A 17,022-nucleotide genomic window follows, 5' to 3' on the forward strand; every position below is an offset into this window, starting at 1 on the left:
GCCCGCTAGTACAATGGGGGGCAAAAGTCTGTGTGCATACCGCTTCACCTACCCCATCAAATACTGATGTATATTCATGGTTACATGTCCTACACTACCAACCCTTATGGGATCATAATAAAATTCAAAATACTGAATGAACAGGTTCATATACAGAGTTATATTGCTTAATATTTTATATAATAATCTTGGTTTGTATACAATCTATCTATCCTTCTTTCTATACTCAATATTAACATATCAATCTTCGTCTGGTCTAACATATCCTATATAGTATTAATATACTCTTTAAAGTAAGGCCGGTCCTCTCCAGATCTTTCTATCTATATAATATCTTATAATATATAAAAAAAATTTAATAATTTAGTCGTTTTTAGACTAGTTTAATAGGATTAAGATCAGGCGAGTGTACCAGCCAATCTTCAACATACATCCCGTGCTCTTTAAACCAAACCTGCATATCTTTCGCTATATAGATTTTTTTTATCTTGCTAGAATATAATTCCAGATTGATAGCGATCGATGCCATGGGGAAGGTGTAGGAGAAAGAATAAAAATGTGGGCGGTTATTAGGGTGATGGTAATGGGGCCGAGTGCACACAGACTTTTGACCGGGGGGGTGTATCAATTAAAGTAGCTGAAATCCTCTGATATAGGAGGAAATGGCAGACGCGCAAAGCACTGTCATTTTGGAGACTGCATGTTGCAATGACACAGACAGAATGGATCCAAGCCATATATACCTAGGTTTCCACAATCTTTAGAAGCTTTCGGTAGTGTTCAAGTAGATCTCCTGAACAGTAGGATTTTCTCGTAATGCACACAGGACATCTTCAAGTGTCTTAACGTGCTCCTCGTCCTGTACTTCAACCAGCGTATCCTTATTAGGATCCCAGAATATTTCACGCTCTTCGATCGCAAGGCCCGATAGTTTGGAAAATGTCTCACCGACCCGTTTCGTATCAGCCGGGTCTGTAAACAAGGTCAATCTGTTCTTCTTGTCCATAACGATGTCGATTGCGCCCGCCTCGATGGCTTCATCCAAGTATTGATCGGCATTGACTCCTTCGCGATATTCCATAGTGACACGACCTTTTTTTCTCAAACAGAAAAGTCGTGGGGGTTATAATGCCTCCGCAGGTCTTGATTAGATGTCGGATGTCTTGCAACACCCTCGCTTTCTGGTCCGTTTGACACTCCACGACTACTGCGACAGATCCCGGAAACATTGCCTCAATCGTAACAGCTTCCAACGCCTGCCCCGTAACACTGAGTCCCTGGCCTCGAGCAATCGCCGATTCTATCACGATCTTAGGTATTGAGGCGCGTTTCGCATTCGATAGGGCGAGGGTTAATCTCGGGTTGAATTTGGGATCGGCACCCCATACTGTCGAAGAAGAGAAGTCAGCAACACCCCAGCATATATAGAAACAAAAAGGGCATGGTTACATTGTGTAGCGTTGCTGATTTCCTTGCTCACCATCTGCCGTTCCTTACTCTTTGCCCTGTCATTCCTGGCTTTGTCATGCTTAATGGTTGACCATTTGCTATGGCCTGAAGAGGAGATAGGAGAAGAGCTGAACAGCCGACAGGCATTGCAGACATAAGTCGATCGAGGTCGCAGACCCCTTAGGTAGTGAGGCACCTCCATTGCGGATGAATGCAGCTTCATTTTTGTTGCAGCGCAAGGCCATACATTCCAAACGGGCCGACAGTTTCTCCGCCCCTCCGCGGACGGGGAAACACACGATAAGGAGATGATGATGTTCTGTACTTAATCATTTTATTTGTCTCTTTCTTTCCTATGGGCATTTAGTTGTCCATTATACCCAATGGCTTCCTCCGAATCTACTCCTCCAGCTCCAACGCCTCACGAAAATGCCACCCCGGACCTGGACGTCGAGAAGCTACATGCACTCCCCTCCGAACAACAAGACCTCTACCTCCTCACCTTCACCTCCGATCTTGTGCAGTTCATCTCTGGCCTCGATTCGAAACAGGTCTCCTCACAACAAAAATCCCTGAAACATGAATTGTTTAAAGTCCTCACTCTCTCGTCTCCCCCGATCACTCGAGTCCTCCGCAACAACCTTGGACGATCCTTCGGTTCAATTCTTACAAAAGGAGACCGTGGCATTCTCTTTGAGACGATTACCGACCTGCTTGGCATATTGAGTGCCGGGAAGAGTGAAGCAGAAGTGAGGACAAAGTTCGCGGCTGCGCACTGCCTGGGAGAGGTATTTGCGACGGCCGGAGAGAGCGCTTTCATGCAGTCCAATGTGGCAGCTTCGACTGTGCTCAAACTGCTCAAGTCTGCAGGTAGCCACACTGGCCTGCGTGGTGCCATATTCTCTGTACTCCGCAAAATTGTGGTGGGCATTGGTGCTCCAATTGATGAACCGATCGCGCGCGACATTTGGAAGCAGGCGCGCAATGCAGCAACCGGTGACAAGGCAACGTTTGTGCAGGTACATGCATGTCGCTGTATTGAGCAGCTAGTCAACATGACGCCATTTTTTGATAATGCCAATGATTTCGAGAATCTCAAGTCTATGTCCTGGAAGGTCATTGACAGCCCTGTTGCCCCAGTTCGTCATGCTGCGGCTTGTTGTCTTGGTCGGGCCTTGATCAAATTACATGCCACCGACACCCATGTCGCTGCTGCCCCCCCCAAACCGAAACCCAAGAAAACCAAGAAGACCTCCAAGAAGGCCGGTTCTCGACCTGGTGACGAAGAGGAGGCGGACATGTCTGAGTCCTCTGTTGCGCCGAAGAAGAATGAATCTCGACTGTTCTTTCTCCTCCCAGACCTCTTGAGGCAACTTTCATCCCAGTACTTGAAGAGCACAACATCAAACCGAACTCGTGCAGGGATCTGCATCTGCTACAAATACATTCTTCGCAACCTGGGCGATAAGGTTGTCGAGGAGAAATACGGCCAAATAGCCTCGAACTTATTGATTGATTTACTGAATCACCCAACTGTGACCTATAACCGATTTCGTCTTTTGATGACGCGCAAATTTGTCAAGACTGTCTTAGAAGACACCATCGGCCGTGAAATGATGCAAGAAAGCAGCCAGTTAAATGCTGCGAAGTGGTTGATCAACGATATCCTCAAAGACTACCCCCAGGTCATTCAAGAGCGACGCGAGCCTAGCAAGTACACGCTGACAAGTGCAGTTAGTGCCTTGTCCTCCTTGATTTCATCACTTGGCTCGGCTTTCGGTGTGCATGCTGATAGTTGTCGGGATGCATTGCTTCAAGTGCTGCCTCACCCAAGCTACACTGTGCAGGTACATACAGCCCACTGTCTTCGGAACTATGTACTTGCCTGCCCTCATCAGCTTTTATCCTGCGTCACAATCTGTATGAATAGCCTGAATCGTGAAATTGGCCAACTTGGTGCTCCACGCCAGTCGCCTCGCCGATGTGTTGGATATGCCAACGGCTTATCAGCAATGCTCAGCACATCTCGGCTACAGCCATTGTACGGTGCCGTGGACGTATTTGCACGCATATTTTCGCAGGCAACGGATCTTTTGAAGACAAGCTCTAGCTCGGAATTACGGGTAGCTAGCACCCAAATTCAGGTGGCATGGATCTTGATCGGAGGTCTTATGCCCCTTGGTCCAAGTTTTGTCAAAATTCATCTTTCGCAGTTGATGCTGCTTTGGAAAAACTCACTACCAAAACATCTGAGTAAAGAGAACGCAGCCCAGCCTAGCCTTCTGGAAACAAGTTTCCTCACTCATGTCCGAGAATGCGCTCTGAGCGCGCTGCTTGTGTTCATGGAATTCAATAGTAAGCTCATCACCGCCGACGGGGCTAAAAGAATTGCTGCCATGTTGCAGAATACTGTTGAATTCTTGGATGATTTGCGTCGTCCCAAGTCAATGGAGGATATTTCCCAACGTCTTCATCCATCCCTGCAGTTGCACGATCTTATGACTATGGTTCGTCGGCGAGTTTTGCAATGCTTCTCAAAGCTAGTTCATGTGCATCATCCTAGCCATGGAGATATAATCTCGCAAACAAGCTTGATGAGCATAGCAATCGCCTCCTTCGCGGATCCAGATGCTCAATATCGACCATTGGAGAGCTCTATAGCTGGGTCAACTGGTCAGTTCGACGGGCTATGGGATCTGTGTGATAACTATGGATTTGGTGTAACTGGGCTCGCTAGAGAATATATCCGCGCTGCGCTATTTGGCACGCAGGGTAAAGACAATGCCCCTGCCTGGTCTAGTATTGACTCTGCAGACCATGGTATCGATGAGGCTTTGACTTTCCCTATTTGCCAAGCTAGCGAGCATGATGCAGTACTGCTGTATAGTATGCGCGACGGTGACCACCTCTCTGTGGATCCCCCTACCACAGGCGTGGTGAACTCCGCTATTGAGCTCTTTGCTGTTGCTCTTGGGCTCCATTCCGCCAAAATCCAAGAAAGCAGCATCGAACAAATTGCAACCTTCCTCACATCACCAACTCTCCAAAGAAACCCAGGGCGCAAGGCTGCTTTGGCCGTCAACGTCTCGGTGGCTCTTCTCCACGCCCTCAAGGTAGCTGTCAAAGACACGGATTTCGTGGCTGGAAGGCTCAACTCTTCAACCGACAAAATCATGCAAGAGCTGGTTCAGAAATTTACCATCGACACTGATCCAATCATCAGAAATATCGGAGTTGAAGCCTTAGGCCGGCTATGTGTCAGCTCAGGGAATGCAATCACAAATACTCAAGTCAACTGGCTCGTGGATACTATCGTTGCCAACCGCGAGCCCAACGCTCGAGCCGGATGTGCTTCTGCATTGGGTTGCATTCACCAGCAAGTCGGTGGTATGGCGGCCGGGTTGCATCTGAAGACGATCGTTGGCGTTCTGATGTCCCTGTGCAATGACCCTCATCCGATTGTCCATTTTTCGGCTTTGAATGGGCTGGATAGAGTCGCTAGCTCAGCTGGTCTCACGTTCTCGCCTTTTGCCTCCAGCGCGTTAGGGATGCTTGCTCAGCTGTACAATGCAGATACCCACAATGAGGAATCAGCTGCGCTGGCAACATCCAACATCGAAATGTTGTTCCTGACGCCCGTTATTATCGGCAGATGCGTCGATTCGCTTATCAACGTTCTCGGGCCGGACCTGCAAGATGTTGCGAAGACTCGTAATCTTATATTGACGCTTTTGCGTCAGTTCCAACTGGAGGAAAACCCAGCTTTGGTAACCGAGAGCTTCAAGTGCTTGGACCACTTCTCACTCTATGCTTCTAGCTACGTCGACTTCGAAGGATATGTGAAACGCCTACAGACAGAGCTCCGTGCGAAGAACATCTTCCTCCGAAACGTAGCGATTCGCGGGCTGAGCAATTTGATGAAACGTGATGCTACTTCCGTTGTGGCGACGGCAAGTGAGACCCTTGAGGACGACATCTGGCTTGCCTTCGACGATACCCCGGACAACTTAGCCCTGAGGAACATGATTCAAGAGTGGCTCCAACAAACAGCCCTTACTGAGCCAGATGTTTGGATCCAGCGCTGCCAGAACATCATGACGAAGACTCGCAATAAGGTTGAGTTGCCACCGACCACTGCTGTCCAAGCAGCAGACATTCATGACGATGAAGTCGCTGGGTTTGCCTCTGCCGCTGCTGCTGAAGGGCAAGGCGATGCAACTAATGAAACTATTTCCGGTCAAGAACTTTTGAAGTGGCAGACTCGAAATTTCGCCATGTCTTGCATTTCCGATCTACTTGCTATGGTCCAGGAAGCGATCCTGCCCGACCAGACCATCCCGGCTGAGTTGGCTCTTCAGTCTAAGGTTGGCGATATTGTACGGATGGCATTCTCTGCGTCAACTGCCAATGTCATCGAACTTCGAGTTTGGGGCTTGAAGATCCTTGATCAAGTTCTTACCGTAAGTATTCTATGCAATTGATGTATTCACCCCCGAGGCTAATTTGTATAGATGTTTGGCAAAACCCCCGACCCCGACTTCGCAGAGGCCTCTTTGCTCGAACAGTATCAAGCTCAGATAGGCTCGGCTCTCACTCCAGCCTTTGCAGTCGACTCCTCCCCAGAGCTTGCTTCCGAGGCTATCAATGTGTCTGCTACATTCATTGCCACTGGCATAGTGACGAATGTCGATCGCATGGGAAGAATTCTCAAGCTTTTGGTGCTTGGCTTGGAGAATTTTGCAAAGAATCCTGACACAACTGAGATCGGCGACTTGAAGGGATTGAACTCCAATGCCCGAGTCATGGTCAAGCTCGCGCTCTTTTCTGCATGGGCTCGGCTGCAGATCGCAAGCATGGAGCAGGAATATCTCAGCAGGGTGGTCCAGCCCTACGTCGCTAAACTCACACCCCTGTGGCTCTCGTCTCTTCAAGAATATGCGAGGCTACGATTTGAGCCCGATATCTCAGGTGCTCTGGGTACCAGTACCTCGAGCAATGATCTGGATGAAGTCTATGCTGCGTTGAACCGGGAAACCTTGCTCAAGGTGCGTTAGAGCCCTATAGTGGGAAGCATTATGCTAACCTTTTTGACAGTTCTATCAAGATACTTGGCTCAATCTTGTCGATGCCATTGCAGGCCTTGTTGAGAAGGATATTGACTTCGTCTTTGATGCTTTGGATGGCAAGCTCCAACCTCCTGATGAGACCAAAGGAGATAAGAACAACGAGAACAAGGGACAAGAATCCAACGAAGTTTCTGTTAATGAGTCCAAAGACAAGGGCGACGATATTAACTATCGTGAAGAGCCAGTCGCATTCTTCTTCGTCCTGTTTGGCCTTGCTTTCGAATCATTGGTCGATCAAGCAACCTCGCCTTCCCACCGGTTAGCAATTCTTCAAGCGCTTAAACGGATTCTGCGGCCCATCATCTGTGGAAATGCGATTTACCAAGAGGCTGTTTTCACTGAAACCATGGACACCTTTGACCGACTTGTCTTGACCGAGACCATTCCTGTTCAGACTGTCATTGTTGAAATCGCCCAGAACCTCTCGCTTGATCATCCAGTAGCTCAGAGTGACCAGGATCGCCCCGATCATCTCTCTGATGATATCGAGCAATTATTCGAGCTGACGAGAAGCATTATTCTTGTCTTGGCGGGAATGATTCCAAACCTCCGTGAAGCGACTCCAATGGCGAGGTTCAACGTGACGTCAGATGATTCTTTGGCTCTTATACGCCTGGCTCTCCGGTCTCTGGTAGATGTTGCTGCCGTCTTCCCATCAATCATCCGGAATGACCTTCATGCTTGTATTATGCATATCTTCACTACTATCCTCGCGACTGGGGTGTGCCAAACAGAGGTTGTTCCGCAGGCTCTTCCCATCTTCCGTCAATTCGTCCACGCTATCACTCATTCGGCAGATATCGCGGAGGAGAGAGACGTTGTTTCCTACCAGATTCGTGGCTGTCTCACTCGCTTCCTTACCATTCTCACCATTGCTCAACGTCGCGAATCTGAGTCGTCTATGCCTTGCGCTAAGAACACTCTGCTGGCAATTACATTCTTGCTGACTGCTGGCGGGCATGTCCTGCCCCCGCAGGACCCTATCATCAATCAGGTCCTCAATGAACTGCTCGATTGTCTTCAAGATGTCGGCCTTGCCACGGTGGCTGCTAGCTGCTTACGATCTATCCTTCTCAAGCCCAGTCCCCGTTATATGACAGATGATGTGATCTCACGCTACCTCCTTCCGCGCCTGATCGCTTTCCTTATTGGAACCCCCAGTAATGGCGGCGATGTCCCAAGCGACCCAGAGAACTCCCGAACAGTCATCGCCCGCACAATTGTCTCGTGCGTCACAAATGCGACTTTCTCCTCTACTGCAACCCCTACTGCCATGTCATTGGTCATGTCTGCCCTCATGGCTCGCGCGAAGCGGGACGGTGCGTCTGTATATCAGGAATCTGCCGTGAATCTGCTCGAGCTCGCGAAGGCAGACCAGGTCATCTTCCGTGCTTTGGTAGCCAATATGAACGCGGACCAGAAATCCCTTCTGGAAGAAGTTCTTCGCAGTGCTGGTATTGGCACTGGCTCTGCAAAGTCGGGTGAGACTGCAGATGCTGCCCACAGGCAGCGCCTAGCATTGCCCTGCGCATGGACTTTTGAATCCTATGAACATACTGGAAATGTGCTATGATGTTAATGTGGTGTGGTAATCTGTCTTAGCCCTTTATTTACCGAAGGGCCCAAATTCTGTTAATATAAGATGAAAATACAAAAATAAACATTAAATATTTGCAACCCCGGAGTGTTCCTCCATATGCGCTACTTTTCCCCGCTCCCCGCAAAATCTTAAGACTGCCCAACTCCCATGGAATGAATTCAGTCTGTGATCTTATCTTACGATTTTGGCGATGAGTGGAGTGGAGGGCTCGTATGGACATGGCGGGATGGAGTTCGAGGAGTCCCAGACATGCTGGGGATCAGTCACATGAGCATGACAGCAACTTGCATGATCAAATACAGTGCCAATTGCGCCGTCACCCAGTCCTAATTCAGTTGCAATCTTGTAGGCTCGAACAGCCGCACAGTTGAGGCGATACCACGCAACGACGAGTTGGTCCTTGATATATTCATCCTCATCCTCATCCTCATCCTCATCAGGCCCGACCTTTGCCCCCACAATTAGGCCTAGAAATGGGATATGGGTAAAGTGTTCCTTGTTGGCCAACCTCTGCAAAATACTTAAATGAAGTATGCGTCAGGGGGGGGGGGCTGCATTGTTAACATATCCAACTTAAAGCTGGAGAGGGGAGATAAGAAAAGCTAGCAATAGACTTCAAGCCAAAGTGACCCTGAAACGGCTGCTGACAATCTACTGACCTAGAGAAAATAAACTTCAGTACGTGGAAACAGCACAGCTCTCTTCACTATTCGACTTCCCCTTTGGGCAGTTCACAGCGCGCTTATGTTATCCATATCAGGTGATATACGTGGACGCGGTGGTAGACCCTCACACGACTTGATAATATTTCGTCCAATTTAGAAAGGAAAAAATTAGATGGATCCGTTGGTTCGTCTCACATTAACATATTAACCAATTTCATCATCACTGGTTCTCAATGCCTCCACATCGAGGCCGTGCCTCGCGAGCTTGCGCCTCTTGCAGGAGGCAAAAGACTCGATGCTACGAGCCAGGAATTCCAGGGAAGCCATGTCTACGCTGTGATAGGCTTCAACAAAAATGCTCCCTGGTGGATGTCCCGATGCACGAGGATGAGGTTGAAACACCAGGTGCTTCCGGGACAGACGTTCGGTATGAGTCTCGATTCCCCACATGGAATGAGTCCCGCGATCCAAGCATAGTCTGAGCCTGTGTGGCTAACAATGTTTCTGCAGATTGGAGCGACTGGAACGGACAGTGGCGGCTCTACTTGACCGGCTTGGAGAAGGCCCCTTGGGGCCTGTAGAACATGAGTTGAGCGGGCCACCCAGTGCGCCTACAGCCTCAGAAACAAGCGATGGAGCGTACCAGGACGCGGAGTCCTCGGCGGCTCCAGTGATGGTGATTCGCGATCTGGCGACTGACAGCACAATCAAGCCTTTTCCTGATCCACGACCGCTCGGCAAGGTGTTAGATGACCTGATCTCGCCTGAACTGGCATTGACCTTAGTATCAATGTAGGCCCTCCTTATCCCCTCATACTCCCTGCTTTCTGGAAGACTTAATTTGATATAGCTTCGCGGAACACTATGGCCGCTGGGTTCTGCTTGATGCCGACGGGGATGCAGCATCTCTGTTGCCTCGCATCAAGAAGTCCCCAATTCTGTTTTGTGCGTGCTGTCTCATTGCAGTCCGACATACATCCGAGGAGCTTGCGGCATTTTTGGCGCCGAAACTGTACGAGTCGGCCAGGTCTTCGATTTCTAACACTCTCCTTACGGCTCCACAGTCGGTCGAATTTTTTCAGGCAGTTCTCATTCTGTGCATGTGGTCTACTACCGTCGGACAAGTCCCTCTGAGCATCGACAGCTGGCTTCTGAGTGGCTTTGCACTTCAGCACACGCAGTCTAGTCCTCTGTTTGCGACAGTCACAGCCCAGTCTCTTCCCACCCGACTGGACGACAAGGCGCTCAATATGTGCTGTTTATGGAATCATCTATGCCTGGCGCATCTTCATTACTGTGTTGGTACGAGCCGAAGGTCGATGTTGCAAGGGTGGCAGATTGAGCGAAGTCGTGCTATCATCAATTCTGACCATGCCATAAATTTCGAGGTCCGCATGGTTGCGGAAATACACCTCTATTGGACTGTCTATGAGAATCTCATCCAAGATACCGTCGACTTGCTGAAATCAGTAGGCGCACTGCAAACTTGGAGACGGAAGTGGGAATTTGTCCTCGGTACATCTCCCCCTGTTGTTTGATTCTGCGAATCATATTAACGTCTGTCCAGAGCAACCACGATCCCAGTTCCTTCTCATGGGCTTTCATTTTTCTAATCTGCTCTTATACGAGCACTCATTAAAAAGTTCAAAGACACCCCGAGCCCGCGAATCTCTTGTTTCCGAAATGATCCGCCACTCCACGGCAATAATTCGTCTCGCAATGGATACGGTGGATGAGCGGACTCGCCACCTCAGTGACCACATCTATCATATGATCACTTTCGCGGCCATAATAATTTGCCGGTTGGTAAACAGCTACGAGCAGCAGTTAAGCTCTTCGTACAGCATTCCAGAGCTCGATGAACTCATACGCGATCTGGTCTCATGGCTCCATAGCATAGGGTTGCCATGCCATGCTGCTCACACTTTAGGCAACATTATTGCGAAAGTGCATCAAAAACTGCGTCCTTGTGTCGAGGTCGTTCTTGAGCCGATGGAAGAGTTTCCCGACGAAAACTTCGCAAACTACTTTTCCCCGAGTTTCTGGGCTTGGGAACCTCTGGCGATGGGAATTGGGGCCTGCTACCCGATCTAAGCTTCTTCCCTGAAACACCGAACTCTTGACATCTGATCATTGAACACAGCTACAATATTCATAACACATTTAACAGATTGATAGAATACAACTTTCATACGGGACTTTGGGTGACCTGGATTCATTGATTTCTCAGGGTGAGTAGAAAGTCGTCTCTTGTTCACGACTTCCCGATCAGTGCCCGTACCGACTTTCCATCCAGCGGAAGATGGGAAACACGATTCCCGAGAAAGCAAATGTCAGCTCGTGGCCAATATTTGCACCTTTTCCTATCAATGAGGCAATTGGCGCAGAATACCACGTGACCTTCATTCCCAGAGCTGCTCCAGCAAAACCGAACGCAAAAGCGCCGATAGATGCCCATCCGAAAGGAAGCGCCGCTGGATTGTTCCATTCTTCCAGATTATATGCAGACCAGCGTCTCCGGAATATGAAATGCTCTTCCATTACCACCGTAATGTGAATCACAGTCCAGTATCCAATGACGCTCAGAAATGTCTGCAGAGCATCATGGAAGTATACTGCCGCGCAGCACCCAACGATGACGGCTACCACAAAACCAAATGTTACCAAGACCACCCGCGGAATCTTCAGTGCCCATGGGCCTAGGTTCTGCATATGGAGGGCAAAGGAATAATTATTCGGAATGTTGTTCTTCGCGGATTAGTCGAAGTCACGCATAGATTCTTGTCTGGGGATACTTACCGGGATAGAGCTCAGCGCGGCCAGAACCATCAGAAACTTGCCGAATCCACCAGCGGGCTCAAGAGCCATCTTTAGCAATCCGCCAATGGAGGAGGCCCCATATGCCTCTTTCCACACATGGTTCGTTATGGTACCTGTATATAAGGCTGCACCAAGCGACTGAACCAGAACTGTAGGGACGAAAATCCCAACATACGTCGCACTGAAGATTTGCCAACGTGATGTCTCCCGCGGCATGCGTACATTATAATCGGCTGCGCAGTTCACCCATGAAACGGAGAAGAAAAAGATACTCGCCATATAACTAAGCACGGCTGCTGCCTTGTCAGATCCGTGGAGTGACTTTGGGCTTTCCGCTGTGAAGGAAGATGCGCCGGTTCCTGCGGCCACGCACCAGACGATGAGGGGGAAGATCCATATGAAAGTATCCAGGCGATGGATCCAGGTTATTCCGAGGGCACATATTATCCAGACTAAGGTGCATATAATGATCACACCGGCCACGTAGGGCATCTCCCATCGGAGAGTGCGTTGAGAACTACAGCGCCTGATATCGAGTTTATCGCGTTCCAACCGGTTGTTGCAATCATGGAAAAGATGACGACAAGCATGTTTCCCCAGTATCCGAAGGAATAACGCCTGGATTACCACAACAGATCAGTTGGAGTCTTTTTTAAATTGATTTCATTGCGAATGTCACGACTCACGAGAAGGTTGTCATTCTAAGTCCGGTTAATCCAGCCGTCGCTGTCCACGCTGGAAGTAGATCGCTTGCCAGATTGACCACCAGAATGATAATAAAGCAGTCCCAGAAACCAAGGCCCATCGAGCCCCCTAAAGATCCAATATTCAGTGTCGCTATTGCCATGTTGGCGCTGAACCTGGAGTCGAGACATTCTTGTCAGCTCCCGTTGAAGTCAAGATAAGGGAGTAGCCGTAGGGGATAATTACCAGAAAGTAGCCGCATTCCAGAATCTTTGCTTGCTTTCGACTCGTTGCTCGTCGGTGATTCGTTCAATACCTCCCTCTTCAATAGAGAACCTGCTCGAGAGCCATGTAGACTCTGGCAGATGTTCAGTTTCAAGTTCAGAGGGGGGCTTTGTTCGATGAAGAAAGCCGATCTCGCTGTGTTTCCACGTCATGGCCCATGATTAATTCGAATATGACACTGGAAATGGCTTTTCGAAATCATAGGTAAAAGAAAAAAGCACTATCTATATACTCTGTCAACGCCTGCATCGTAGCTATTCCATCTGACTATCTGTATGGACTGTTGATAAGCATATCTCCAGCCTTTCTGACGCAATCGCGAGTATACTCCAGACATTCATGACGGACCCACACTGTATAGATTCAATCAAAACACAAACAGAACAAAGCCCATAGACAGTAAGATGCAATGGATGCCCCTGATTGAAATTACGATACGGAAACCCAGTCCCTCTCCACCCGTCAATAGGTACTTCAACCATCCTGACTGTGGATCCACGAGAATCGGGCGAGGCTTATCAGCCGCGGCATGCCGCGGCATGCCGGTCCAGTGCCCTAACCTCCTCCACAGCAGCTTCGTGTATCCAAATGTCCAAAGAGATATAATAACGCAATTCCGCGTCAGGTTGGCACCATGTAGACTCTCAGCCTGCAAGCCAAGTCTCCCACAATCATCCACCCCAATGGAGCAACACACGCTTCGCCGCCGCGGCACCGGCCTCCGAGGCGTAGACCAGGACAAAGTATCACCAGGATACGTCCTCTACTCGCCCCTGACCTCCAACACAGCCCACTTGGTGTCGACAGATGGAACAGAAGCGCACCGCTGGACCCTGCCGTACCGCGCAGGCCGGCACAGCCGCATCCTCCCCAACGGCAACCTCGCCTACAACAGGCGTGCACCCCGACGCACCACACCTGTTCCCCATGTGGTCCAAGTACCGCGGCGGAATGATGCTGCAAGTCGACCCTCACGGCAAAATCCAGAAGCAATACTCCGATCCTTACGCCCACCACGACCAGAACCACCTCGACGACGGGACAATCCTCTACACCACCCTCGAGCCACTCACGCCCGCCGAGGCCGCGCGCGTGCGCGGCGGAATCCCAGGCAGCGAAGCGCCTGACGGGAAAATCTACGCAGACTGCATCAAGCTTGTCGATCCGTGGTCCGTCTCAAACACATCCTCCTCGGCAGACTTCGAGGGCGCCGGGACAGGCGGCGCGAAGCTGCTCTGGTCATGGCGCGCAATCGACCATCTGGACGGGGAAGATTTCGCCGCGCACCAGCATTATCCGCGCGAGCACTGGCCGCTGATCAACAGTGTGTCGTTTGACTCTGAAGGGAACATTATTGCATCGTCGCGGAATGCGTCGAGCGTCTTTGTTATCTCGCGGGCGAATGGGGAGGTGTTGTGGCGGATTGCGGCGCCGACGGTTTGCCAGCAGCATTGTGCGCATCAGATTAATGAGGAAGGGGATATGTTGGTTCTTGATAATGGGGTGTTTAGGCCTGGGCTGGCAATGCCGTTTTCGAGGGCGATTGTGGTCTCGAAGGATAAGCAGGTTAAGTGGGAGTATAAGGATCGGTCGACGGGTGGTTTGGGCTTTTTCACCCCCTTCATGGGGTCGGCGCAGAAGTTGGGCAACGGGAATTTCTTGATCTGCGAGGCGGCCACTGGTCGTGTTATTGAAGTGACTGCAGACGGGGAGATGGCTTGGGAGTTTGTTGTGCCGCATTTGCAGGACTATAAAGCTGTCATGGATCAACAGGAGCTCGCGCAGATGGAGGCTATCGGGTTTTCTTATCAAAGCAATGCTATTTTCAGGGCTTATAAGTATCTCCCTGAGGAGATTCCCTGGTTGCAGAAAGAAAAGTGATGGTCCAGAGATGGGGCATTGGTGGACGAGCTGATCTGTATCTTAGGGGAATGTCATTTGTATATAGATACAATAGGGGGCAAAAGTCTGTGTGCATACCGCTTCACCTACCCCATCAAATCCTGATGTATATCCATGGTTACATATCCTACACCACCAATCCCGACGTCCTTATTGGATCATACTAAAATCCAAAACACTGAATAATCAGGTTTAGATACAGAGTTCTCTTGCTTAATATTTTGTATAATAACATTGGTTCGTATACAATCTATCCATCCTTCTTCCTATACTCAATATTAACATATCAATCTTCGTCTAGTCTAACACATCCTATATAGACCTCGCCATGGAACTTCCACGGGTAGGGATTTTGGTTCCAGTTCCGTGGGACGGGTAGGCAAGTCCTACCCATTACCCATCCCCGTCTACCCAGTGTAGACCATGGGGTACCCGCGGGTTACCCACGAATTACCCAAAAATGCATAATTACCCCTTTTTGGACATGCCAAGCTGTATAAAATCGCTTACTCACCCAAGTAAATTACAGTTTTTAACAGCTGTTCTGGTTAGCCTCTAGTTTATGAAGCGATACAACCACATTGACTACGTAAATTAAGTATTGAAGTTGAAAAGCGTTATTAGTAGCTCTGGTAATAGTGGTTTGTATCTATATTTAATAGATTAAACCTTATGGTAGATGGTTGTAGGTAGTATTGTGGATTATATATTGTCAACTGTTGAAAATATATATTTACACTACAAGGGAGTAAGTGTATCTTCCTGACAACACAATCATACCCCTTTTATATACTCTTATATCAGTGAAACTGATTAGCTGTTCGACAAATCGAATTATATACGTTATTTCCATTTAAATATGAGCTTTGCTTTAACAAAATTGTATATATTAAGTGTACAACAGCCTTGAACAGTGGTATCTATCTTGAAAACAATGGCACTTGAATATGAAAAAAGGGGTTAAAGTGAGATGGGTAGCCCGTGGGTAACCCCGTGGGTTACCCGCGGGTTACCCACGGGCTACCCATCTACCCACGAATAACCCATGAGTTCAACCAATTAGAATATATATCATAGATATAGTGGGTCATTTATTCGCAAGTTATCAAAAAAAGGGGGCTAAAGTCTCTAAGTCTATCAGTCGCAAAATTTACTATAGTAAGTACTTACTTCGTTATGTGATTAGGGGTAACTAGCCTGGTCTTGTTTCCCTTGCCATAATGTCTCAATTCTCCCAGTTCTCTGATGTGTATGCATCATCTTTATATAATACTGACAATCCAGATAACCTTCAGGTTATTCAACCCGACGACCTTACCTCTAACCCTTCGTTTAACCAACAAACATCACAATCAATCGCCAATTCGGATTTCATTTATCCATCCCGTGTGGCCCCTATACCTCCCTCCCCTTGAACGTATCTGTCCTGACCGAACTTCGGCATACCTTGTTTATTCCAACATGACAAAAGACGATTTTGTGAATTGGTGGCTTCAGACAGACTTTGGACAAAAAAAGCCGATACGGTGGGATGCTCGACAGCAATCTGATGTGTGGAAGCACTTTGACCAGGTAGCAAAAGCGAGCGACGGAATGCCCAAGGTTATGTGTAAACGATGCAAGAAGGTGCTCGATCATCCACAACAACATGGGAATGGGACCACAGCGATGATCAAGCATTTGAAAGGGATTGGGTGTCGTGGCACAAATGGGCATAATATCAAACAATTTTTCCACGAGGTAATTTTATCTTATATTATGATATCTTTTTACTAATATCTTTCTAATATAGGCTACACCAGCTTCAGATAGTCTCAGTTTTACTCAAGAGGCTTGGGAAGCAAGTTTACTTCGTTTCATTACTGATTCCCGGCTACCATTCCAAATCCTCGAACACCCCGACTTTCATCAGTTGATTTACATGGCCTCCCGTGCCCCAATGCGTCCACAAATCCCATCTGCGAAAACAGTTCGACGTCGACTTCAAGGCACGATCACTGAGTACCAGAATACTATCCTCCAAAAGCTACCTAAAGATGGTAAGCTATCAATTGCCCTTGATTGCTGGACATCTCCATTCCAGCAAGCATTTATGGCAGTAACTGGTTATTTTCTTGATGAAGATTGGAACTATCGGGAGATACTGCTTGGCTTTGAACCACTTCATGGAACACACTCGGGTGTCAATCTAAGTGCTGTCCTTCTTGAACTTCTTCAAAAACACCAGATCACAGACAGAGTGCTTGCAATTACTACTGATAATGCATCAAATAATAGCACTATGATGTCGAGTATCCAGGATTCTATCCAGTCTCTTGAGATTAGCGATCATACTACGATCATCAAGGTTCCCTGTCTAGCCCACGTCATTCAACTTAGTCTGAAGCAGCTTCTTGGGCAAATGAAGGCAAATCCAAAGAACAATATAGCTGAAATGCAGTGGTCTGAAACCCAGAATCAATTGATCCGCTCAAGGCAACAAAAACGAGAG

The 17,022-nt window shown here is 48.5% G+C and overlaps 5 protein-coding genes across 5 annotated transcripts; 3 read left to right on the forward strand and 2 right to left on the reverse strand.

Annotated features, from left to right (window-relative positions):
• Positions 1-760: 760 nt before the first annotated feature.
• On the reverse strand, positions 761-1,672 carry N7468_000345 (post-initiation translation factor DPC29; the record flags this gene model as incomplete). Its single annotated transcript, XM_058469642.1, has 3 exons — positions 761-1,092; positions 1,196-1,387; positions 1,450-1,672. 3 exons carry the CDS (start codon positions 1,670-1,672, stop codon positions 761-763), a joined length of 747 nt encoding a protein of 248 aa, XP_058335673.1.
• Positions 1,673-1,832: 160 nt separating this feature from the next.
• Positions 1,833-8,148, forward strand: N7468_000346 (AP-1 complex accessory protein LAA1; the record flags this gene model as incomplete). Its single annotated transcript, XM_058469643.1, has 3 exons — positions 1,833-5,909; positions 5,961-6,494; positions 6,544-8,148. The coding sequence occupies 3 exons, from the start codon at positions 1,833-1,835 to the stop codon at positions 8,146-8,148; spliced, it is 6,216 nt and encodes a 2,071-aa protein (XP_058335674.1).
• Positions 8,149-9,073: 925 nt separating this feature from the next.
• N7468_000347 (Zn(II)2Cys6 transcription factor) lies at positions 9,074-10,934 on the forward strand (the record flags this gene model as incomplete). Its single annotated transcript, XM_058469644.1, has 4 exons — positions 9,074-9,267; positions 9,351-9,632; positions 9,691-10,355; positions 10,408-10,934. The coding sequence occupies 4 exons, from the start codon at positions 9,074-9,076 to the stop codon at positions 10,932-10,934; spliced, it is 1,668 nt and encodes a 555-aa protein (XP_058335675.1).
• A 174-nt stretch (positions 10,935-11,108) lies between these two features.
• N7468_000348 (Permease cytosine/purine uracil thiamine allantoin) lies at positions 11,109-12,152 on the reverse strand (the record flags this gene model as incomplete). Its single annotated transcript, XM_058469645.1, has 2 exons — positions 11,109-11,588; positions 11,640-12,152. The coding sequence occupies 2 exons, from the start codon at positions 12,150-12,152 to the stop codon at positions 11,109-11,111; spliced, it is 993 nt and encodes a 330-aa protein (XP_058335676.1).
• Positions 12,153-13,312: 1,160 nt separating this feature from the next.
• On the forward strand, positions 13,313-14,510 carry N7468_000349 (uncharacterized protein; the record flags this gene model as incomplete). Its single annotated transcript, XM_058469646.1, has 2 exons — positions 13,313-13,372; positions 13,419-14,510. 2 exons carry the CDS (start codon positions 13,313-13,315, stop codon positions 14,508-14,510), a joined length of 1,152 nt encoding a protein of 383 aa, XP_058335677.1.
• Positions 14,511-17,022: the final 2,512 nt, after the last annotated feature.

Source organism: Penicillium chermesinum (genome assembly GCF_028974085.1).
Source record: "Penicillium chermesinum strain IBT 19713 chromosome Unknown utg000001l:1.0-1975020.0:1.0-1976611.0, whole genome shotgun sequence".
Classification (NCBI taxonomy): Eukaryota; Fungi; Ascomycota; class Eurotiomycetes; order Eurotiales; family Aspergillaceae; genus Penicillium; species Penicillium chermesinum.